At 36.6% G+C, this 24,218-nt stretch overlaps 1 protein-coding gene across 2 annotated transcripts in view; it reads left to right on the top strand.

Moving 5' to 3' along the window:
* Window positions 1-24,218, top strand: part of DECR1 (2,4-dienoyl-CoA reductase 1) — a 79,501-nt gene that overhangs the window by 17,511 nt on the left and 37,772 nt on the right. For both annotated transcript variants that reach the window (XM_068526005.1, XM_068526006.1), the window contains exons 3-5: window positions 929-986; window positions 1,112-1,198; window positions 2,236-2,383. In XM_068526005.1, the coding sequence (XP_068382106.1) occupies window positions 929-986; window positions 1,112-1,198; window positions 2,236-2,383 (293 nt within the window). The remainder of the gene's footprint in view (window positions 1-928; window positions 987-1,111; window positions 1,199-2,235; window positions 2,384-24,218) is intronic.

Raw genomic sequence — 24,218 nt, forward strand, 5'->3', positions numbered from 1 at the left:
TGCTTTGTTTTCAGTGAGAGTGATTAAAATTACTGATTCAGTGGATGGTTAAACTTGTACCAGGATAATGGATATAATGCTTCCATTTTCTATAAGATGGGCAGATATTTCAAAACAGCTGTTGTGATGAATGTAGGGAGGGTGAGACCATGTGGAAAGAATTTCTTATTTAGGCATGTCCCGGTACCTTAGAACTATGTAAGTCTAGAGGTTTAGAGACTGGTCAAAAAAATCTACCCCTTCTTCCAATTTTGAATAGTGTACAATTTTTAAGTAGGCTAAGTAGTAACCTGAATGACAAGTCACTATAATTTACAGGTGGCAAAAGGAATTTCTTTCAGATGTTGTCTTTAATGCAAATTGGCCAGAACATTTTTTTTTCATGTTGTAATGTGTTTAAGAGTGTTAAAATATTATTTTCTTTGTAACAGTACATAATTTACATTGTTTATTTTTTTTTGTTTCTCTCAAGAGCATAAGATTCTGACTATATATAGTTGTCCAGACCCATCAATTTGATCTAAAATCTACTAACGTAGATTTTATACATAACATAGTTTTTTTATAGTTTAACATAAACTTACATCATTCCAGGAATGTATTTTCCTTCTAAAGCAGGCTTGGGCAAGGAAATACATAGAAATGAATATAATTAAGGAAATAATTTAAAATCTATGAGTAGATATAAAATAACTGGCTTAGAAGTAATTCAAAAAACTAGTGTCACATATATGAAAATTGCTTAAATTTAACTTCTAGAAAATAAATGCATTCAAACTAACTTGTTTATAGATATAGCTTTTCTATTGTCTTAAAAATTCATGTCATTAAGCTGTAGATTCTCTTTTTTAATTTATGAAATTAAAAAGAAAAATATAACATGAAGTTATTTCAAAACTCATGCAAAGTACGATGTGTTTATTTCTAGAAAAATTGATGCTCTGAAAGCAACTGCAGAACAAATTTCTTCTCAAACTGGAAATAAGGTACCTTAAAAACAGTTACTTAAATCAGATTTAGGAATTATAGCATGCTTAAGTAATTTACTCATGCTTATGGATTAGGAAGTCTGAAAAAATAGGGTTCTTTTTTCCTCTTTGTTGTTTTGCAGGTTCATGCAATTCAGTGTGATGTGAGGGATCCTGGTATGGTGCAAAGCACTGTGTTAGAGCTGATCAAAGTCATAGGACATCCTGATGTAAGTGTAATGGTGATGAGGCGAAAGTATGAGGCCTTTGATGTTGATATCACCTACCAAGATGTATTAAGGAAATAAAATATTGATGTGAGCAAGTGCTGTGTTAAGAAGCATCTATTTTCCATCGCTAGCAAAAAGCTAGCTCTGTTTAAATCAGAGAATAGATTAGGTGGACTGCTACACCATTTCCTTTCAGAAGTACTTAAAAAATACACTTACAATCATATAGAACAAACTTGATTTCACGTTATTTAATAAGATTATGAAATAAGAGCAGTTATCCAAGAGCACAATATCTAGTTTAAATGATTCATGCTCTTTGCTTTTTTTAAATAACTTTTGGTTATCTGTCAGTGGAGGAGAATAATACAAACAAGAAAACCTACAAAAAAACTCCGGATTTCTTCTTGTAAGACCTGAGATATGCATGGGTATTTTGCTTTTGTTTGGTTCACATATTGGGAAGAAACCATTTCTTCCAGTAGTCTCAAAGAGAGCACTTTTCTATGTTAAAGATATTTTCAGACAGACCAATAATATATTAATATATATTGTATATATATTATATTAATATATTATATTAATATATTGTATTATTGGTGGAATAATAATATTCCACCGATAATAAGTGGAATCTTTATTGATATTGAAGAAGCAGGTCATCAACCAAGAATTTCATTAGCTAAATTAAGCCAAAATGATACCAGAAATTAAAGGCATTTTAATGAAGATTTCTTGAAATAAAGTATAGTCACATGGTAGATATGCTTAATCTATATTTATATTTTTAATAATAGACTCTACCCTAATTTTGAGATGAGGATTAGAATTCTAAAATTTGGTAAATAATAATAGGAAATTTTCACAGGCTCAAAAAAGGTAAAACTGAACCAAATCTCATGGTATTTTTTCATAGCAGACTGTGAACTTTAGCTTTATTATATTATTTGGATTTATAAGTTTCAGAAATAAAAGCCCTTTAGGGAAAGTATTCTTCCTCATCTAAGTTTCTGTAACTTGCCTTAATCATTTATTAGATTGTGATAAACAATGCAGCAGGGAATTTTATTTCTCCCACTGAAAGACTGTCTCCTAATGCTTGGAAGACCATAACTGACATAGTTCTAAATGGCACAGCCTTTGTGACACTAGAAATTGGAAAGCAACTAATCAAAGCACAGAAAGGTATGTATATTTATTCTTTACATGTTTATTGGATCCCTACTTGTGCAGGTTCTGTGCTAAGCCCTGGGATATGTAAAAACATCAATGACAGTGTCTATTCTTGTACAACTCATAATCTAGTGGGGAAGAAAGATACTTAAATAGTTACCATATGCACTTAAATAGTTACCATATGCTGTGATCTAAGCTATATTAAATGTTATGTTTCAAGTGCATTGGAAATTCAGAGAAAGAAATAACTAACTCTCCCTAGGGGTGATTATCATGTTGAGGAACAGAATGCAATTTTAGCTGAATTTTCAAAGATCTAGACATGGAGAAGGGGGAAGGAAAGGAAATGTAAATGTCCATGGGAAGAAGCTTGGTGTGGGAAAAGCAGAAGGGTTTAGGGACTGGTTACAGATGGGGAGGGAGATTAGTGGGAGATGATTATGGGAGGTGGGTTGGGTGTAATTGGGAAAGTTCCCAATACCAAAATGGGGAATTTGATGTTAATTTTGAGGAAATGGGGAATTATTTTCTTATGGCTTTTTCTTGAAGGTGTCTCATAAAGAATGTGACTTGATTAGAAAGGTTAGTGGGAACAATGTGGGGGCTAGAAAAGATTAGAGAGATCATTTAGGAGGGTCTTATTTTCCTTTTGTTAGGATAGATGGCATGGAGGATAAATTAGGAGATATTTAGAAGATAAGATCAATAGGCCTTACTGATTAGGTGAGAGAGTTTTTAGTTGGAGTGGATAGTTTAGATGATGATGACATCAATGAGAAAACTGGAAGGAGAGTAGATTCAGAATGTACTAGAACATTTTTGTTTAGTACTATAGGAACAGACTTCTTTAGAAAAGTTCATACAATATAAATAGTGAATATATTTGTAATGTATTTATGTGGGTATATACATATATGTCTAGAACCAGTGTACATTTATTCATTTAACAGAAACTTAACTGATTTTTGTGTACCGGGCCCTGTGCTGCATGCCCACATGACAGGTGACTAAGACACTGTCCCTGAGCAGGTTGTGGTTGGGACTTGAAGGATGGGGGTATTTTCTCAGAGAGGCTGGAGAGTATTCTGAACCAGGACAAGGAGGAAGAATCCTTGTGCTCCTTGAAGGATGTCCTCTGGGGCTTGAGGGGAATGGCATTGGAGCTGACCAGTTTCCTTCTGTTGGTTCAAAGCCTTTGCCTTATTAGATTCAATTTCTTCTTCTTTACAGTGTGGATAATTCTCAAATCAGCTTGAGAAAGGATGTAGGAACAGACAGAAGGATGCTAGAGAGGCACTAGCTTTTTTTCTATGCATGTGCTAATAACTTCCATCTTTTCTCCATGCACTCATTGAAATTGAAACCCCAGGTCACTCATTCCCATTACAGCAAAGTGGATATGATTGAAATTTGGAATTTACATAATTTTTTTTTGATTTTTTTTAAAAGGGTGGATGATTGGGAAGGGAGACAGAGAAGTGTGGGCTGACTTCTCTCTCTTCTCTGTTCTAGGATCCTTCTATCTCTTCTCACTCGGCCTCTGTCTGATTTTCTCTCTCCATACCTCTTACTCATTTCTCTATTTGTTTCTCTCTGTCTGTCTGTCTGTCTCTTTCTCTCTCTCTGTCAACTCTTCACTTTTGCTTCTGTTTCTTTCTTCATCTTGGTCTCTCTCACCACTTGGTGTTTCTCTGCCTTGTCTCTTTTATTTCATCCCCTGCCCATCTGTGTTACTCTTGATTTCTCTCTGACTCTCCCTTCTTTTCTCATTATTGTCATTCATTTTAACATAGACTTTGATCTATTTTTATTCATCACATTGGTTAAAATTCTATGGGCTTCATTAAAAATACATTAGCTAAGACTTATTAAAAGATGGAGCCAGTTTTTCTTCTTCCAAAATTCCTGTCGGTTATAGATGCTGTAACCTGACAGGGTTTTAAGGACTTGTATTAGTGAGCTGTGGAGAGTACAATGCACAGGGTCTATTCTGGTATTGGAGCGATAGTCAAGGCACTCAGGTGCTAATGACCTCTGAGGTGTGTCAAAGTGATAAATATGGAAGTCAGTTCAGGGGGCAGGCAATCTGTAATAATCTGTGATCAGAAGTATGTTAGGTGGTCTGGTATCTAGGAAGGCGGTCAAGGTAAGATATCCGGGAAGTCAGACTAGAAAATATAAGGGCACCAGCAACTAGAAGCCAGATGCTCACTTGCTGGGGATAGGAATTGGTGATGAGGTGCACTCAGAGAGGGGCTAGCAGATGACTGAAGATCAAGAGAACTGTGGCCTTAGCAGGGGCAGAGAAGCTAAAATTAGAGGGACACTGTTAAAGTATGTTTCTAGGCAACACTGATGCAAAACTAACAATTTTGAACAGATAAAAAGTATGTTTCTAGGCAACACTGATGCAAAACTAACAATTTTGAACAGATAAAAGATTTAGGAAACTCCTAAAGACCTTAGCCCAATGTGCTCTTATAGCCACAAAGGTCAGTGAATATATGGCTGATCCTTTCTGGGGAGGATTTGAAATTATCATGCTGAGGTTCATTCATCACTAGGATGTCATGTATACATTTAAAATTTTTAGTAAATAGTGTGGAAAAGAGTACCTAATTTTATTAAAGAATTGAGAGAACTTGCAATGAGGAAAGACTAAAAGAATAATACAGAGTTTTATTTAAGAGTCTAGTCATGAAGGACATGGATAGGATAAATATTGAATTTTTCCTCAAACCCTAGAGATCACTAGAAGCAAGAGATACCTCTTGAAACTCTTAAGAGGTTATTTTAACCTCTTAAAGTAGCATTATTATTTAAGTAGCATTAATAACACTTTATACCACAATAGTGCTTTGTAATTTACAAAGTATTTTCATGTACCAGTATAGAATCAGTATGAATGCAGGATTATTGTGTACTGAAATACAGATAGATTAAAGAAAGAGTAAATCAATGCATAATGTAGCTCTAATGTATGTATTATTTTTAGTTTGCTAAATGGGAGGAAACATTTATGTATAGTGAAATCCACAGATTTTCTATATATAAGTTGATACAGAATTTTGATTGTTTTATAAATTTATACACTTAGGTAACCATTACCAAACCAAGACATAGAACATTTCTATTGCCTCCAAATGTTCCCTCTTGCCAATTTCTACTTAATCCTCACTATGTTTTTAATCCATTTTTATTGAGTTGTTTCTCTTTTTATTATTTTAAAAATTCTAGATTTATTTTTTATTGAAGTAACATTGGTTTATAACATATATAAATGTTTCAAGTGTGCAGTATTTCTACTTCTACATACACTACAGTGTGTTTACCACTAAAAATTTAGTTTCCATCTATCACCATACAGTTGATCCCCTTTACCCATTCCTCCCTGCCCCTTCCCCTGGTAACCACTACTCTGTTCTCTGTATTTATGTGTGTGTTTTTGTTTGGTTTTTTCATTTATTTTGTTTGTGTGTGTGTGTGTGTGTGTTTGTTTTTTATAGTCCACATATGAGTGATATCATATGGTATTTGTCTTTTTCCATCTGACTTATTTCACTTAGCATGATACCCTCAAGGTCCATCTGTGTTGTCACAAATGGGAAAATTTTATCTTTTTATGGCTGAGTAGTATTTCTCTGTGTGTGTGTGTGTATATCACATCTTTATCCATTCAACTGTTGATGGGCACTTAGCTATTTTAATATCTTGACTATTGTAAATAATGCCATGATGAACACAGGGTTACATATATTCTGTATTCTTTGGATAAATACCCAGAAGTGGGATAGCTGGAAAATATGGTAGTTCTATTCTTAATTTTTTCAGGACTCTCTATACTGTTTTCCATAGTGGCTACACCAGTTTATATTCCCACTAACAGTTTACTAGGGTTCCCTTTATTCTGTATCCTCACCAACATCTGTTATTTATGGTCTTTTTGATGATAGCCATTCTGACAGGTATGAGGTGCTATCTCATTGTGGTTTTGATTTACATTTACCTGATGATTAGCAATGTTGAGCATCTTTTCATGTGCCTGATGGCCATCTATAAGTCTTCATTGGAAAAATGTTTATTCAGCTCCTCTGCCCATTTTTTAAATGGTTTTTCTGTTGTTGTTGTTGAGCTGTATGAGTTCTTTATATATTTTGGATGTTAACCTCTTATCAAATGTATCATTTGCACGTATCTTCTTCCATTCAATAGGTTGTATTTTCATTTTGTTGATGGTTTCCTTTGCTGTGCAGAAGCTTTTTAGTTTGATGTAGTCCCATTTGTTTATTTTTGCTTTAGTTTCCCTTGCCTGAGGAGACATATCTAGAAAGATTGCTAAGACTGATGTTAAAGAGCTTACTGCCTATTTTCTTCTAGGAATTTTGTGGTTTCAGGTCTTAGATACAATCTTTAATCCATTTTGAGTTGATTTTTATGTATGGTGTGAGATAGTGGTCTAGTTTCATTTTTTTGTCAGTAGCTGTCCAGTTTTCCCAACACCAAGTACTGGAGAGATTATCCTCTCTCCATTGTATGTTCTTTGCTTCTTTGTCACATATTAATTGTCTGTATATACATGGGATTATTTCTGGGCTCTACTTTCTTTTCCTTTGATCTGTGTATCTTTTTCTTTCATTCCATGCTGTTCTGATTACTATAGCTTTGTAATTTAGTTTGAAATCGGGAGTGTGATACCTCCAGCTTTGTTCTCTGTTCTCAGGAGTGTGTTGGCTATTTGCTGTATTTTGTGCTTCAATATAAATTTTAGATTTTTTTGGTTCTATTTTCATGAAAAAAGTCCTTGGGAATTTGATAAGGATTGCATTGAATCTATAGATTGCTTTAGGTAATAAGGACATTTTAACAAAGTTAATTCTTCCAACCCATAAGCCCAGAATATCTTTTCACTTATTTGTGTCTTCTTCAACTTCTTTCAACAATGTCTTATAGTTTTCAGTGTATGAGTCTTTTACCTCCTTGGTTAAATTTATTCCTAGATATTTTATTCTTTTTTTTGTGATTGTAAATGGGATTGTTTTTTAAATTTGCCTTTCTGCTAGCTCACTGTTGGTATATAGAAACACAGCTGATTTTTTCTATGTTGATTTTGTACCTTTCAACTTTACTGTATTTCTTTACTATTTCTAATACTATTTGGGGGAGTCTTTAGGGTTTTCTATATATGAAATCTTATCATTCACAAATAGTGACAATTTTTCTTCTTCCTTTCTAATTTAAATGCCTTTGATTTCTTTTTCTTGCCTAATTGCTCTGGCTGGGGCTTCCAATACTATGTTGAATAAGAGTGACAAGAGTGGTTATTCTTTCCTTGTTCCTGATTTTAGAGTGATAGTTTTCAGTTTTTCCCCATTGAGTATGATGTTAGCTGTGGGCTTGTCATGTATGGCCTTTATTGTGTTGCGGTATGTTCCTTCTATACCAACTTTATTGAGAGTTTTATCATAAATGGGTGTTTAATCCTTTCAAATGCTTTTTCTTATTCTATTGAGATGATCATATGGTGTGTTAAAATTAACTTTATTGAGGTATAATTGATGTATAAAAAACCGTACATATTTAATGTATACATTTGTGTATACCCATGAAACCACCGTCCAATCAAGGTAATAAAACATATCCATCACCTCCGTGAGGTTTCTCATGTCCTTCTTCTGTGTGTGTGTGTGTTAAGAGCACTTATGTGAGAACTACTATCTTAATAAAACATTTTAAGTGCACAATACAGTATTGCTAAATTTAGGCACGATTTTGTACCTAAAGAGATTTTGCAGATCTCTAGAACTTATTCACCTTGCACAACTGAAACTTTATAGTCATTGAACAACCCCCATTTCCCCTTCCCACCAGGCCCTGGCAGCCACCATTCTACCTTCTGCTTCTATGAGTTTTACCTCTTTAGATACCTTATATAAGTGTAATCATGCAATATTTGTCCTTCTGTGATGGGCTTATTTCACTTAGCATAATGTCCTTCAGGTTCATCCATGTTGTTGCACATGACAATTTCTATTAAGGCTTAATAATATTCCATTGTATATGTATACCAAATTTTCTTTTTTTCTTTATCTGTCGATGGGCCTTAGGGTTGTTTCCATATATTTGCTATTGTGAATAATGCTGCAATGAACATGGGAGTGCAGATACCATTTCCAGGTCTTGATATCAGTTCTTTTGGATATATACCCAGAAGTGAGATTGCTGGATCATAAAGGTAGTTTTATTTTTAATTTTTTGAGGAGCCTCCATACTGTTTTCCATAGTGGTTGCACCATTTCACATTTACACAATGGTTGCACATTCACCATTAACAGTGTACAAGGTTTCCATTTTCTCCATATCCTTGCCAACATGTATCTTTTTTTTTTTCCAAATAATATCTTTCCTAACAGGTGTGAGGTGATATCTGATTGTGGTTTTGATTTGCATTTTCCTGATAATTAGTGAAGTAGAGCACCTTTTCATGTACCTGTTGGCCGTCTGGATATCTTCTTTAGAGAGATGTCTATTCAAGTCTTTTGCCTATTTTTTAATCTGACTATTTGTTTTTCGCTGTTGAGGTGTTGGAGTTCCTTATAGAATTTGGATATTAACCTCTTACCAGATATGTAATTTGCAAATATTTTCTCCCATGCTATAGGTTGCCTTTTTTATTCTGTTGATTGTTTCTGTTGCTGTGCAGAAGCTTTTTAGTTTGATGTAGTCCCACTTGTCTATTTTGGCTTCTACCTGTTTCCACATGCATCCTTGAAAAAATAACAAAAATTTTATTCTTCTGTGTAACACCATACCATTATTTTACCTAAGAAAACTAATCCACAATGTTTTATTATCCAGTTCATATTCAAATTTCACCAAATGTCTCCACAAAATAGTTTTTTTAATTGAAGTATAGTTGATATATAATATTATATGTTACAGGTGTGCAATATAGGGATTTACAAGTTTTGAAAGTTATATTCCATTATAGTTATTATAAAATATTGTCTGTATTCCCTGTGTTGTACAGTATATCCTTATAGCTTATTTTATACATAATAGTTTGGACCTCTTAATTGTCTCCCCTAAATTGCCCCTCCCCACCCCCCTCTCTCCACTGGTAACCACTAGTTTGTTCTATATATCTGTGAGTCTGTTTCTTTCTTGTTATATTCACTAGTTTGTTGTATTTTTTAGATTTCCCATGTAAGTGATAACATACAGTATTTGTCTTTCTCTGACTTATTTCACTCAGCATAATACCCTCCAAGGCCATCCATCTTGTTACAAATGGCAAATTTCATTCTTTTTTTTATGGGTGAATAGTGTTCCATATATACACATATATATATATGTTCCATATATATTTTACATATATATATATATAAAACATCTTTTTTTTTATTGGAGTATAATTGCTTTACAATGTTGTGTTAGTTTCTGCTGTACAATGAAGTGAATCAGCTACATGTATACCTATATCCCCTCCCTCTTGGACCTCCCTCCCACCCCCCATCCCACCCATCTAGGTCACACAGAGCACTGAGCTGTGTTCCCTGTGCTTTATAGCAGGTTCCCACTAGCTATCTATTTTACACGTGGTAGTGTATATATGTGAATCCTAATCTCCCAATTCGTCCCACCCTCCCCTTCCCCCCACTGTGTCCACATGTCTGTTCTCTACATCTGTGTCTCTATTCCTGCCCTGGAAGTAGGTTCATCTGTAACATTTTTCAAGATTCCACAATATGTGTTAATATACAATATTTGATTTTCTGACTTACTTCACTCTGTATGACAGACTCTACATCCATCCACATCTCTACAAATGACCCAATTTCGTTCCTTTTTATGGCTGAGTAATACTCCATCATACATATGTACCATATCTTCTTTATCCATTCATCTGTTGTTGGAGATTTAGGTTGTTTCCATGTCCTGGCTATTGTAAATAGTGCTGCAATGAACATGGGGTACATGTGTCCTTTTGACTTATGGTTTTCTCACAGTATATGCCCAGTAGTGGGATTGCTGGGTCATATGGTGATTCTATTTTTAGTTTTTTAAGAAACCTCCATACTGTTCTCCACAGTGGCTGTATCAATTTATATTCTGAGTGCAAGAGGGTTCCCTTTTCTCCACACCCTCTCCAGCATTTATTGTTTGTAGATTTTTTCATGATGGCCATTCTGACTGGTGTGAGGTGATACCTCACTGTAGTTTTGATTTGCATTTCTATAATAATCAGTGATGTTGAGCATCCTTTCATGTGTCCCTTGGCCATCTGTATGTCTTCTTTGAGAGATGAAATTTAGGTCTTCCACCCATTGTTTTGATTGGGTTGTTTGTTTTTATGATATTGAGCTCCATGAGCTGTTTGTATATTTTGGAGATTAATCCTTTGTCCATTGCTTCGTTTGCAAATATTTTCTCCCATTCTGAGGGTTGTCTTTTCATCTTGCTTACAGTTTCCTTTGCTGTGCAAAAGATTTTAAGTTTAATTAGGTCCCCTTTGTTTATTTTTGTTTTTATATTCATTCATTACTCTAGGAGGTGGGTCATAAAAGATCTTGCTGTGGTTTATGTCAAAGAGTGTTTTTCCTATGTTTTCCTATCAGAGTTTTATAGTGTCCAGTCTTACATTTAGGTCTTTAATCCATTTTGAGTTTATTTTTGTGTATAGTGTTAGGGAGAGTTCAAATTTCATTCTTTTACATGTACCTGTGCAGTTTTCCCAGCACCACTTATTGAAGAAGCTGTCTTTTCTCCATTGTATATTCTTGCCTCCTTCGTCATAGATTAGGTGACCATAGGTGAGTGGGTTTATCTCTGGGCTTTTTATCCTGTACCATTGAGCTATATTTCTGTTTTTGTGCCAGTACCATACTGTCTTGATTACTGTAGCTTTGTAGTATAGTCTGAAGTCAGGGAGCCTGATTCCTCCAGCTCCATTTTTCTTTCTCAAGATTGCTTTGGCTATTCGGGGTCTTTTGTGTTTCCATATAAACTGTAAAATTTTTTGTTCTAATTCTGTGAGGAATGCCATTGGTAATTTGATAGGGATTGCATTGAATCTGTAGATTGCTTTGGGTAATATAGTCATTTTCACAATATTGGTTCTTCCAATCCAAGAACATGGTATATCTCTCCATCTGTTTGTGTCATCTTTCATTTCTTTCATCAGTGTTTTATAGTCTTCTGAGTACAGGTCTTTTGCCTCCTTAGGTTTATTCCTAGGTATTTTATTAGTTTTGTTGCAATGATAAATGGGATTGTTTCCTTTATTTCTCTTTCTGATCTTTCATTGTTAGTGTATAAGAATGCCAAGAGATTTCTGTGAATTAATTTTGTATCCTGCAACTTTACCAAATTCATTGATTAGCTCTAGTAGTTTTCTGGTGGCTTCTGCAGGATTTTCTATGTGTAGTATCATGTCATCTGCAAACAGTGACAGTTTTACTTCTTCTCTTCCAATTTGGAGTCCTTTTATTTCTTTTTCTTCTCTGATTGCTATGGCTAGGACTTCCAAAACTATATTGCATAAGAGTGGTGAGAGTGGACATCCTTGTCTTGTTACTGATCTTAGAGGAAATGCTTTTAGTTTTTCACCATTGAGAATCATGTTTCCTGTGGGTTTGTCATATATGGCCTTTATTATGTTGAGTTAGGTTCCCTCTCTGCCCCCTTTCTGGAGAGTTTTTATCATAAATGCGTGTTGAATTTTGTCAAAAGCTTTTTCTGCATCTATTGAGATGATCATATGGCTTTTATTCTGTAGTTTGTTAATATGGTGCATCACATTGATTGATTTGCATATATTGAAGAATCTTTGCATTCCTGGGACAAATCCCACTTGATCATAGTATATGATCTTTTTAATGTGTTGTTGGATTCTGTTTGCAAGTATTTCATTGAGGATTTTTGTATCTATGTTCATCAGTGATATTGGTCTGTAATTTTCTTTTTTTGTGATATCTTTGTCTGGTTTTAATATCAGGGTGATGGTGGCCTGGTAGAACGAATTTGGGAGTGTTCCTCACTCTGCAGTTTTTTGGAAGAGTTTGAGAAGGATGGGTGTTAGCTTTTCTCTAATTGTTTGATGGAATTCGCCTGTGAAGCCATCTGGTCCTTGACTTTTGTTTGTTAGAAGATTGTTAATTACAGTTTCAATTTCATTACTTGTGATTGTTCCTTTTATATTTTCTAATTCTTCCTGGTTCAATCTTGGAAAGTTGTACCTTTCCACGAATTTGACCATTCCTTCCAGGTTGTCCATTTATTGGCATATAGTTGCTTGTAGTAGTTTCTTATGATCCTTTGTATTTCTGCAGTTTCAATTGTAATTTCTCCTTTTTTATTTCTATTTTATTGATTTGAGTCCTCTCCCTTTTTTTCTTCATGAGCCTGGCTAAAGGTTTATCAATTTTGTTTATCTTCTCCAAGAATCAACTTTTAGTTTTAGTGATCTTTGGTAGTGTTTTCTTCATTTCTATTTCATTTATTTCTGCTCTGATCTTTATGATTTCTTTCCTTCTACTGACTTTGGGTTTTCTTTGTTCTTCTTTCTCTAGTTGCTTTAGGTGTAAGGTTACATTGTTTTTTTGATATTTTTCTTGTTCCTTAAGGTGAGATTGTATTGCTATAAATTTCCCTTTTAGTACTGCTTTTGCTGCATCCCATAGGTTTTGGATCATTGTGTTTTCGTTGTCATTTGTTTCTATGTATTTTTTGTTTTCTTTTGATTTCTTCAGTGATCTCTTGGTTATTTAGCAATGTACTATTTAGCCTCCATGTGTTTGTGTTTTTTTCCATTTTTTTCCCTGTAATTCATTTATGATCTCATAGCGTTGTGGTTCGAAAAGATGCTTGATACGATTTCAGTTTCCTTAAATTTTCCAAGGCTTGATTTGAGACCCAAGATGTGATCTGTCCTGGAGAATGTTTCGTGTGCACTTGAGGAGAAAGTGTATTCTTCCACTTTTGGGTGGAATGTCCTGTAAATATCCATTAAATCTACCTGGTCTATAGTGTCACCTAAAGCTTTTGTTTCTTTATTAATTTTCTGTCTGGATGATCTGTCCATTGGTGTAAGTGGGGTGTTAAAGTCCCCCACTAGTATTGTGTTACATCAATTTCTGGCTGTTAGCATTTGCCTTATATGTTGAGGTGCTCCTATGTTGGGTGCATATATATTTATAATTGTTATATCTTCTTCTTGGATTGATCCCATGACCATTATGTAGTGTCCTTCCCTATCTCTTGTAACAGTCTTTATATTTTATCTGATACGAGTATTGCCACTCCAGCTTTCTTTTAATTTCCATTTGTGTGGAATATCTTTTTCTATCCCCTCACTTTCAGTCTGTATGTGTCCCTAGGTCTGAAGTGGGTTTCTTTTAGACATCATACATATAGGTCTTGCTTTTGTATCCATTCAGCTAGTCTATGTCTTTTGGTCGGAGTATTTAATCTATTTACATTTAAGGTAATTATCGATATATATGTTCCCATTACCATTTTCTTAATTGTTTTGAGTTTGTTCTTGTTGGTCTTTTTCTTTTCTTGTGTTTCCCGCCTACAGAAGTTCCTTTAGCATTTTTTGTAAGGTTGGTTTTTGTGGTGCTGAATTCTCTTAACTTTTGCTTGTGTGTAAAGCTTTTGATTTTTCTGTCGAATCTGAATGAGATCCCTGCTGGGTAGAGTAATCTTGGTGTAGGTTTTTCCCTTTCATCAAGTATATCCTGCCACTCCCTTCTGGCTTGCAGAGTTTCTGCTGAAATATCAGCTGATAACCTTATGGGGTTTCTGTTGTATGTTATTTTTTGCTTTTCCCTTGCTGCTTTTAATATTTTTTTAATTTAATTTTTGTTATTTTGATTAATATGTGTCTTGGTGTGTTTTTCCTTGGGTTTATCCTGTATGGAACTCTCTACTCTTCCTGGACTTGGGTGGCTATTTCCTTTCCCATGTTAGGGAAGTTTTCAACTCTCTTTGAATATTTTCTCAGACCCTTTCTCTTTCTCTTCCTCTTCTGGGACCCCTATAATTTGAATGTTGGTGTGTTTAGTGTTGTCCCAGAGGTCTCTGAGACTATCCTCAATTCTTTTCATTCTTTTTTCTTTATTCTGCCTCTCGGCAGTTATTTCCACCATTTTATCTTCCAGCTCACTTATTCATTCTTCTGTCTCAGTTATTCTGCTATTGATTCCTTCTAGTGTAGTTTTCATTTTATTTATTGTGCTGTACATCACTGTTTGTTTGTCCCTTATTTCTTCCAGGTCCTTGTTAAACATTTCTTGTATTTTCTCAATCTGTGCCTCCCTTCTATTTCCAAGATTATGGATCATCTTTACTATCATTACTCTGAATTACTTTTTAGGTGGGTTACATATTTCCTCTTCATTTATTTGGTCTTGTAGGTTTTTACCTTGCTCCTTCGTCTGTAACATATTTTTTTGTCATCTTATTTTTTTTTTGGGTGGGAGTGTGTTCCTGTCTTAATGGTTGTTTGGCCTGACACTTCCAGCACTGGAGGTTGCAGGCAGTTGGGTAGAGCCAGGTTTTGGTGCCGAGATGAGGACCTCTGGGAGACCTCACTCCAATTAATATTCACTGGGGTCTGAGGTTCTTTGTTAGTCCAGAGGTTCAGACTCAGCGCTCCCTCCACAGGAGCTCAGTTCCGACCCCTGGCCCATGAACTGATTCTGCAAGTGATGTGGTGTGACAAGAAAAAAAAAAAGGAGCAGAACAATGACAAGGAGTAAAAAAGAAAATAAAAATTGAAAACTAACAGGTATATTAGAAAAATTAAAAATATAAATGAAACAGCAACCAGAAGGTAAAACATAACCCCAGTAGCAAAAAAAAAAAAAAAAAAAAGGCCAGAAAGGGCCTTGGATGTGGGGTGCAGAGCTTAGCTGGGGCGGGGCTTAGCTGGAGGCGGGCTTTAGGCTGAGGCAGAGCCTGTGTTCAGGACCTATGCTGCTGGAGAAGGCCCTGGGGGTTGGGGGTGGGGGTTAGGCTCAGCGGGGTTTGAGGGGCCCTTGGGGTACCTCCAGCCTCGGAGGGTGGAGTGCCAGGCCCAGCACCCCAGCAGCTTCCATGAGGTCGGAGCTGGCAGGGAAATGCTAGCTGTGTTCCGTCCGATTCTCCAATCCTGAGGGTCCCTCCCTGTTCATGTCTACTCTTCCTCCCCCGTCTTCCACACCCACAGAACCCACATGGCTGGAGGGGGCCTCAGAGGGCAGAGATCCAGGCTCAGGACCCCAGCTGGCTCCCAGGGGCTTGAGTGGGTGGGGGAAATGCTAGCTGTGTTCCCCCTGGATCCTCCAACCCTGGGGGTCCCTCCCAGCTCACCTCTACTCTTCCTCCCCCCTACCTCCCATGTTCCCATGACCCATACACCAGAGGGGGCCCTGGAGGGCAGAGGACCAGGCCCCGGACCTCAGCAGGCTCCCTAGGGCCTGAGTGGGTGGGGGAAATGCTAACCTCTGAACCCCTGAGGGTCTCCCCCGACCCCGGTCCCCATTGGTTCGTTCATGGTGAGTGGGCCTCTCCAGGAGTGGGAATCCCTCCCCTTCCCCAGCCACCCCTCAGGCATGCCGGTCCCATCTGACCTCCACTTCCCCCCCTCGTTCCCCACCATGTCCTACCCTGTCGCTCGGGGGTTCCTCCCGTCCCTTTGGGTATTGAGGTCCCCCACCAGCATCTGGTAGGTGCCCTAGTTGTGAGGACATGTGAACTCTGTGTCCTCCTACTCTGCCATCTTGACTCCGCCCTGTTTATATCGCATCTTCTTAATCCACTCATCTGTTGATGGATATTTAGGTTGCTTCTGTATCTTGACAATTGTAGATAATACTACTTACAAATAAATGTAAGATGTTAGGGGAAAACCAGAATGAACTTTTTGGCCAACCCAGTACAATGAACATTGCAGTGCATGTATCTTTGCAAATTAGTGTTTTTTGGATGTATACCCAGGAGTGAAGTTGCTGGGTCATATGGTAGTTCTATTTTTTTTTTTTTTTTGAGAAACCTCTGTACTGTTTTCCACAGTGACTGCACCAATTTACATTCCCACCAACAATGTACAAGGGTTCCCTTTTCTCCACATCCTCGTCAACGTGTGTTATTTGTGTTCTTTTTCATGATGGCCATCCTGACAGGTGTGAGGTACTATGTTATTGTGGTTTTGATTTGCATTTTCCTGATGATTAGTGATGTTGAGCATCTTTTCACATGCCTGTTGCCTATCTGCATGTCCACTTTGGAAAAATGTCTATTCAGGTCTTCTGCCCATTTTTAAATCAGGTTGTTTGTTTTTTTGATGTTGAGTAGTATGGTCATCTTAACAATATTAATCATTCCAATCCAATAACCTGGTATATCTTTCCATCTGTTTGTGTCATCTTCAGTTTCTTTCATTAGTGTCACAGTTTTCTGAGTACATGTCTTTTACTTCCTTAGATAGGTTTATTCCTAGGTATTTACTCTTTTTGATGTGCTGGTAAACAGGATTGTTTCCTTAGTTTCTCTTTCTGATAGTTTGTTGTTAGTGTACAGAGATGCAACAGATTTCTGTATATTAATTTTGTATCCTGCAACTTTACCGAATTCATTGATGAGTAATTTTTTGGTGTGTTCTGTTCTGAGGATTTTCTATTTATCTTATCATCTGCAAGCAGTGACAGTTTTGCTTCTTCCTTTCCAATTTGGATTCCTTTTATTTCTTTTTCTTTTCTGATTGCTGTGGCTAGGACTTCCAGTATTATGCTGAATAAAAGTGGCAAGGGTGGGCATCCTTGTCTTGTTCCTGACCTTAGAGGAAATGCTTTCAGCTTTTCACCATTGAGTATGATGTTAGTTGTGGGTTTGTCATATTGGGTCTTTATTATGCTGAGGTATGTTCCCTCTATGTCCACTTTCTGGAGAGTTTTTTTTTTTTTTTATCATAAATGGATGTTGAATTTTGTCAAAAGCTTTTTCTGCACCTGATTGAGATGATCATGTTTTTTATCCTTCATTTTGTTAATATGGCATATTACATTGATTTGTGATCTTGAACCATCCTTGCATCCCTGGGATAAATTGCACTTGATCATGGTGTATGATCCTTTTAATGTATTGTTGTATTTGGTTTGCTAATATTTTATTGAGGATTTTTGGATCTGTTTTCATCAGGAATATTGACCTGTAATTTTCTTTTTTTTCTTTTAATTTTATTTATTTATTTATTTATTTTTGGCTGTGTTGGGTCTTTGTTGCTGTGCGCGGGCTTTCTCTAGTTGCGGTGAGTGGGGGCTACTCTTTGTTGTGGTGCGCGGGCTTCTTATTGCGGTGGCTTCTCTTGTTGCAGAGCACGGGCCTTAGGCACACGGGCTTCAGTAGTTGTGGCTCACAGGCCCTAGAGCACAGGCTCAGTAGTTGTGGCGCATGGGCTTAGCTGCTCTGCAGCATGTGGGATCTTCCCGGACCAGGGCTCGAACCCATGTCCCCTGCAGTGGCAGGCGGATTCTTAACCACTGCGTCACCAGGGATGCCCCTGTAATTTTCTTTTTTGTTGTTGTCAGGATGATGATGGCTTCATAGAAATGAGTTAGGAAGTGTTCCCTCCTCTTCAAATTTTTGAAAGCTTTTTAGAAGAATAGGTATTAATAGATATTAAATGTTTGGTAGAATTCACCTGTGAAGACATCTGGTCCTCTACTTTTGTTTTTTGGGAGGTTTTTGAATACTGTTTCAATCTCTGTACTAGTGATCAGTCTATTCAGATGTTCTGTTTCTTCATGATTCAGTCTTGGAAGGTTGTATGATTCTATGAATTTATCTGTTTCTTCTCAGCTGTCTGATTTGTTGGCATATAGCTGTTCATAATATGTTTTTATAATTCTTTGTACTTCTGTTGTGTCTCTTGTTATTTCTCCTCTTTTGTTGCTGATTTTATTTATTAGAGCCCTCTCTTTTTCTTGTGGGTCTAGCTAAAGCTTTGTCAATTTTGTTTGTCCTTTTGAAGAAACAGGTTTTAGTTTTACTGATATGTTCTTTTGTCTTTTTAGTCTCTATTTCATTTATTTCTGCTCCATCTTTACTATATTCTTTCTTTTACAGACTTTGGGATTTGTTCTTCTCTTTCTAATTCCTTTAGGTGTAAGTTTATTTATTTGAGATTTTTCTTGTTTCTTGTGGTAGGCCTGTATTAGCGTAAACTTCCCTCTTAGTATTGCTTTTGCTGCATCCCATAAATTTTGGTATGTTGTGTTTCCGTTTTCATTTGTCTTCAGATAATTTTTGATTTCTCCTTTGGTTTCTTTATTGAACCAGTAGTTGTTCAGTAGCATGTTGTTCATTCTGCACATATTCGTGATTTTTCCAGCTTTCTTCTTGTAGTTGATTTCTAGTGTTATACCATTGTGGTTGAAAAAGATGCTTGATATGATTTCAAATTTCTTAAATTTTTTGAGACTTGTTTCGTGTCCTAACAAATGGTCTATCCTTGAGAAAATTCCGTGTGCACTTGAGAAGAATGTGTTTTCTGCTACATTTAGATGGAATGTTCTTTACAAATCTATCAAATTCATATGGTATAATCTCACATTTAAGGTCACTGTTTCCTTGTTGACTTTCTGTCTGGATGATCTATCCATCAATGTAAGTGGAGTGTTAAAGTCCCCTACTATTATTGTGTTGCTGTCAATTTCTTCCTTTAGGTCTGTTAATAATTGTTTCATATATTTTGGTACTCCTATGTTAGGTGCACATATATTAATCACTATGTCTTTTTGATAAATTGTCCTCTTAATCATTATATACTCTCCATTTTTGTCTCTTGTTACCTTTTCTATTTGATGTCTATTTTGTCTGATATAAGTATAGCTATATCCACTTTCTGCCAGCGTTGAGTAGATGTTCTGTGTGAATCGCTCCACTTGTACATGTGTTTTGGTGTTTTTGTGGGAGGAGTAGAGCTTCAAATCCTACTCCTCTGCTATCTTTTTTTGTTTGTTTGTTCCCAAACAAGATGGCGGAGCCATCTTGATCACTCCCCTATACCCACTTTCTTTTGGCTACTATTTGCTTGGAGTATTATCTTCTATTGCTTCACTTTTAGCCTACATTTGTCTTTAGAGCTGAGATGGGTCTCCTGGAGGCAGCGTATATTTGGGTCTTGTTTTTTAATTCATCTAATTCTGTGTCTTTTGATTAGTGAATTCAATCCATTTATATTTAGGGTGATTATTGTTAAATGAGGACTGCCATTTTATCTCCTGTTTTCTGCTTGTTCTGTATCTCCATTGTTTCATTTTCTTTGTGTTTCTGTCTGCTTTTTTGGTTTGGTGGTTTTCTAGATATTTTACTCAGTTTCCTCTTTTTTATGTTTTGTGTCTCTGCTCTAGATTTATGTATTGTGGTTCCATGGGGTTTGTATAAAATGTCTCATAGAGAAAATTGTCCTTTTTCTGATGATAGCATCATATCTTTATTTACCTATATGGGTTCCATCCCTTACCTCTTCACTTTTGTGTTTTTGTTGTCACAACTTACCCCTTTTTATGTTGTGAGTTTGTTACCAAATTGAAGTAGCTATATTTTTCTGCTTTTGTTCCCTTTTAACTTTTAAAAAAATCTATTTATTTATTTATTTATTTTTGGCTGCTTTGGGTCTTTGTTGCTGCACGTGGGCTTTCTCTAGTTGTGGTGAGTGGGGGCTACTCTTTGTTGTGGTGTGCAGGCTTCTCATTGTGGTGGCTTCTCTTGTTGTGGAGCACAGGCTCTAGGCATGCAGGCTTCAGTAGTTGTGGCTCGAGGGCTTAGTTGCTCTGCGGCATGTGGGATCTTCCCGGACCAGGGTTTGAACCTGTGTCCCCTGCATTGGCAGGCGGATTCTCAACCACTGCGCCACCATGGAAGTCCCCCTTTTAACTTTTATGCAATAATAGAGTGTTTAAAAGACCTGTTCTGTAAGTTTGTTATGTACAACATGATTAATATAATTAACACTGCTGTATGCTATATATGAAAGTTAGAGTAAATCCTAAGTGTTCTCATCACAAGGAAAAAACTTTCTTTTATTTTGTATCTGTATGAAGTGATCATTGTTCACTAAACTTATTGTGGTAATCATTTCATGATGTATGTAAGATTGTTATGTTGTACACCTTAAACTTATGTAGTGCTTGCTGTATGTCAACTTTATCTCAATAAAACTGAAAGAAAAAAACCTATTCTGATAAAGAGTTGCAATTTTCCGATTACGTCTTTTCTATTTATCATCTTACTCAATGTTTTTTGTACTTTTGCCTTTTTGTTTCTAGTAGAAGTGATGCTTTCAACATTTTTTGTAAGGCAGGTCTAGTGTTGATGAACCCCCTCAGCTTTTGTTTGTCTGAGAAAGTCTTTATTTCTCCTTCATATCTTAATGATGACTTTTCTGGATAGAATATTCTTTGGTGACAGTTTTTATCTTTCAGGACTTTGAGGGTGTCTTTCCTTTTCTTCCTGGCCTGTAGAGTTTCTGTTGAGAAATCTGCTGATAGCCTCACGGGTATTCCTTTGGAGGTTACCATTCTTTTTTCCCTGGCTGCCTTTAAAATTCTTTGTCATTGACTTTTGACAATTTTAATAAAATGTGTCTTGGAGAAGGTCTTCTTTCATTTAGGTAATTAGCTGTTCTCTTAGCTTCATGGACTTGTATATCCAGTTCCTTCCCCAAGTTTGGGAAGTTATCAGCTTTTCTTCCTCCCTCTCCTCCCTCCCTCCCTCCCTCTCTCTCTCTTTCTTTCCTTTCTTTCTCTTTCTTTCTTTCTTTTTCTTTCTTTCTTTCCTTCCTTCCTTCCTTCCTTCCTTCCTTCCTTCCTTCCTTCCTTCCTTCCTTCCTTCCTTCCTTCCTTCTTTCTTTCTTTCTTTCTTTCTTTCTTTCTTTGATTCTTTTGATGTGGACCATTTTTAAAGTCTTTACTGAACTTGTTACAATATTGCTCCTATTTTATGTTTTGGTTTTTTGGCCACAAGGCATGTGGGATCTTAGCTCCCCCACCAGGGATCGGAGCCACATCCTCTGCATTTGAAGGCAAAGTCTTTACCACTGGACCACCAGGGAAGTCCCTTATTTCTTTAAATAAATGCTCTGCTTCCTTCTTTCTCTCTCCTCTTGCTGGGATACCCATTACACTAGTGTTTCCCTTCTAAAAGAGTCAGATAGCTCTTGTAGAATTTCCTCGTTTTTAAAAACATTTTCTCTTTTTTCTTATACTTGCATCACTTCTAGATTTCTATCTTTGAGCTCATTACTTGTCTCTTCCATACGGTTTGCTCTATTTTCTGTGCTTTCTAATGCATTCTTCATCTAATTTACTGAGTTCTTCAGCTCTAGAATTTGTTTGGTTCTTTTTGTTTAAAGTTTCAATATTTTTGGTAAAGTATTCCTTCTGATCATTAATTTTATTCCTGCGCTCATTGAAGTACCTTTCTTAGTTGTTGTTGTTTTTATCTTTTTGGCTGCACCACATGGTTTGTGGGATCTTAGTTCCCTGACCAAGGATTGAACCTGGGCCCTTGGCAATGAAAGTGCAGAGTCCTAACCACTAGACCACCAGGGAATTCCCATGCCTTTCTTAGTTTTCTTATAGTTTGTTGATTTTCTTCATGAAAGATATTTTGAATTCTCTATCAGTTAGATTGCAGTATTCTGTGACTTTAAGTTTGATTTCTGGAGAATTGTCATTTTCTTTTTGTGGTACAGTGTTACTGTGTTTCTTCATGGTACTTGATGCAGTGTTCCTTTGCTGGCACATTTCAAGTAGGGAACTCCTTTCTTTTTGATTCTAATGAATCAACAGATTAGAAATTAGAGGCTTTTCTTTTTCAGTAGGTGGTACTATAGCACATTTTGTTCCCCTCTTACCTGTGCTGCCTTTGGTTATATTGATATTTGAGAGTCTGCACCTTCCACTCTCCACCACCTCTGTGGCCCCATGCCCTTGTTATTGCTTCTTGTGCCTCCAGGGTCATTGATACCTTGCTTTTGTCAGTTTTGCTGGTGTTACTGCCTGGTACACTAGGATGGTGGGCTTTTTTATCATGTTATGGGATCCCCTGATTTACAGGCTCTGCCATGCTGGGGGAAGGTGAGGGTAGAGGGTACCTGGGGTCACATGGTTGCCTCTGATCTGTCCGACGTTGTAAAGTTTATGGACTCCTCCACTGGGTGGGAGAGTATGGGGCCAAGGTTATGGATGCCTCAGTGGCTAAAAAGGGACAGAGTCACAGGCCCCACTGCTGCTGCTGCCCAGTTACCTGTGGCTGGGGGCACCACTGCGGTTGGGAGGTCAACATTGTGTGGGCTGCGACCCCTCCTATCACCAGCTTTTCTGGGGTTCTGGGCTCAGCTGATGGGATTGCAGGCACTGCCTCCGCTGTTCCCTTGGTTCCATCTCCTCTTTGTGTTCCAGTCCACCCACCTTTAGAAGTACAGATGTGTGGAATTCTCTGGCATCCTGGTGTGTTGGGCAGAGGCACCTGTTGTATTTTAGATGTATTTTACTGCTTGTAGATTGAAGGGGAGAGATAAAGGTAGCTTTTGACTGCCATTTTGCTCTGCCTTCTCTTACTGATTTCTAGAAATTCTTCATAGAATCTGGATTGAGTACTTTGTCAGATATGGTATGTATTTAGAATATTTCCTCCTAGTCTATGGCTTGTCTTCTGATTTCCATAGCGGTGTCTTTGATTACAGAAGAAATTTTCACTTTTATCAATCTGCCAAATGGTTTTCCAAATTGGCTTTAACCACATTGTGTTCCCAGTAGCAATTTACAGGTTGTAGGTGCACCACACTCTTGCTAACACCCACTTGGTTATACAGTTGACCCTTGAACAACACAGGTTTGAACTGTACGGGTCCACTTACATACGAATATTTTTCATGCAACAGTACTACATGATCTGAGGTTGGCTGAATTAGGATACCAAAACACAGATATGTAGGAACCAAGTACACAGAGGGACGACTATAATTATACATGAATTTTTGGTTGCATGGAGTGTTAACACCCCAACCCCATGTTCAAGGGTCAACCATATTACATTTTATCCACTCTAGGGTTGTGTAGTCGTTCTTCATTTATGGTGTTAACTTACATTTTCCTAATGACTAATGAGGTTGAGCATCTTTTCATGTGATTATTCATCATTCGTATGTATTCTTTGATCAAGTGACTGTTCTAACTTTTGTCCATTTTTTATTGGGTTATTTATCTTCTTGGTATTGAATTAAAAAAGTTATTTTTATGTATTCTGATACAAATCCCTTATCAGATCTGTTTTGCAGATGTGTTTCCCAGTCTATGACCTGCCTTTCATGTCCTTAACAACGTTTTCTGGAGAGGAAAGGTCTTTAATTTTGATATTTTCCAACTTATGATATTTTTCTTCTAAGGCTTATGCTTTTTGAGCCCTATCTAGGAGATCTTTGCCTGACCCAAAGCCATGAGTAATTTCTCCATTGTTTTCTTCTGGAACTTTTATAGTATTCACTTTTATATTTAGGCCCATGGTCCATTTTGAGTTAATGTTTATATATGGTATGAGATAATGGTCAAGGTTAATTTTTTGCATTTTCCTTTCCCTATTGAAATACCTAGGTACTTTTTTCGAAAATCAATTGATATATGTGGGTCAATTTCTGAGATCTCTGTTCTGTTCAATTGATTTATATGTCCATCATTATTTTTGTTTCTTAGCTTTATAAACTATATATTATATGTTTTACATATATATTGATTACTTTAACTTTATATTAACTTGAAATCAGGTAGCATTCTTCTTTTTCAAAGTTGTTTTTGCTATT

Source organism: Eschrichtius robustus, chromosome 17, assembly GCF_028021215.1.
Source record: "Eschrichtius robustus isolate mEscRob2 chromosome 17, mEscRob2.pri, whole genome shotgun sequence".
In the NCBI taxonomy this organism is placed as follows: Eukaryota; Metazoa; Chordata; class Mammalia; order Artiodactyla; family Eschrichtiidae; genus Eschrichtius; species Eschrichtius robustus.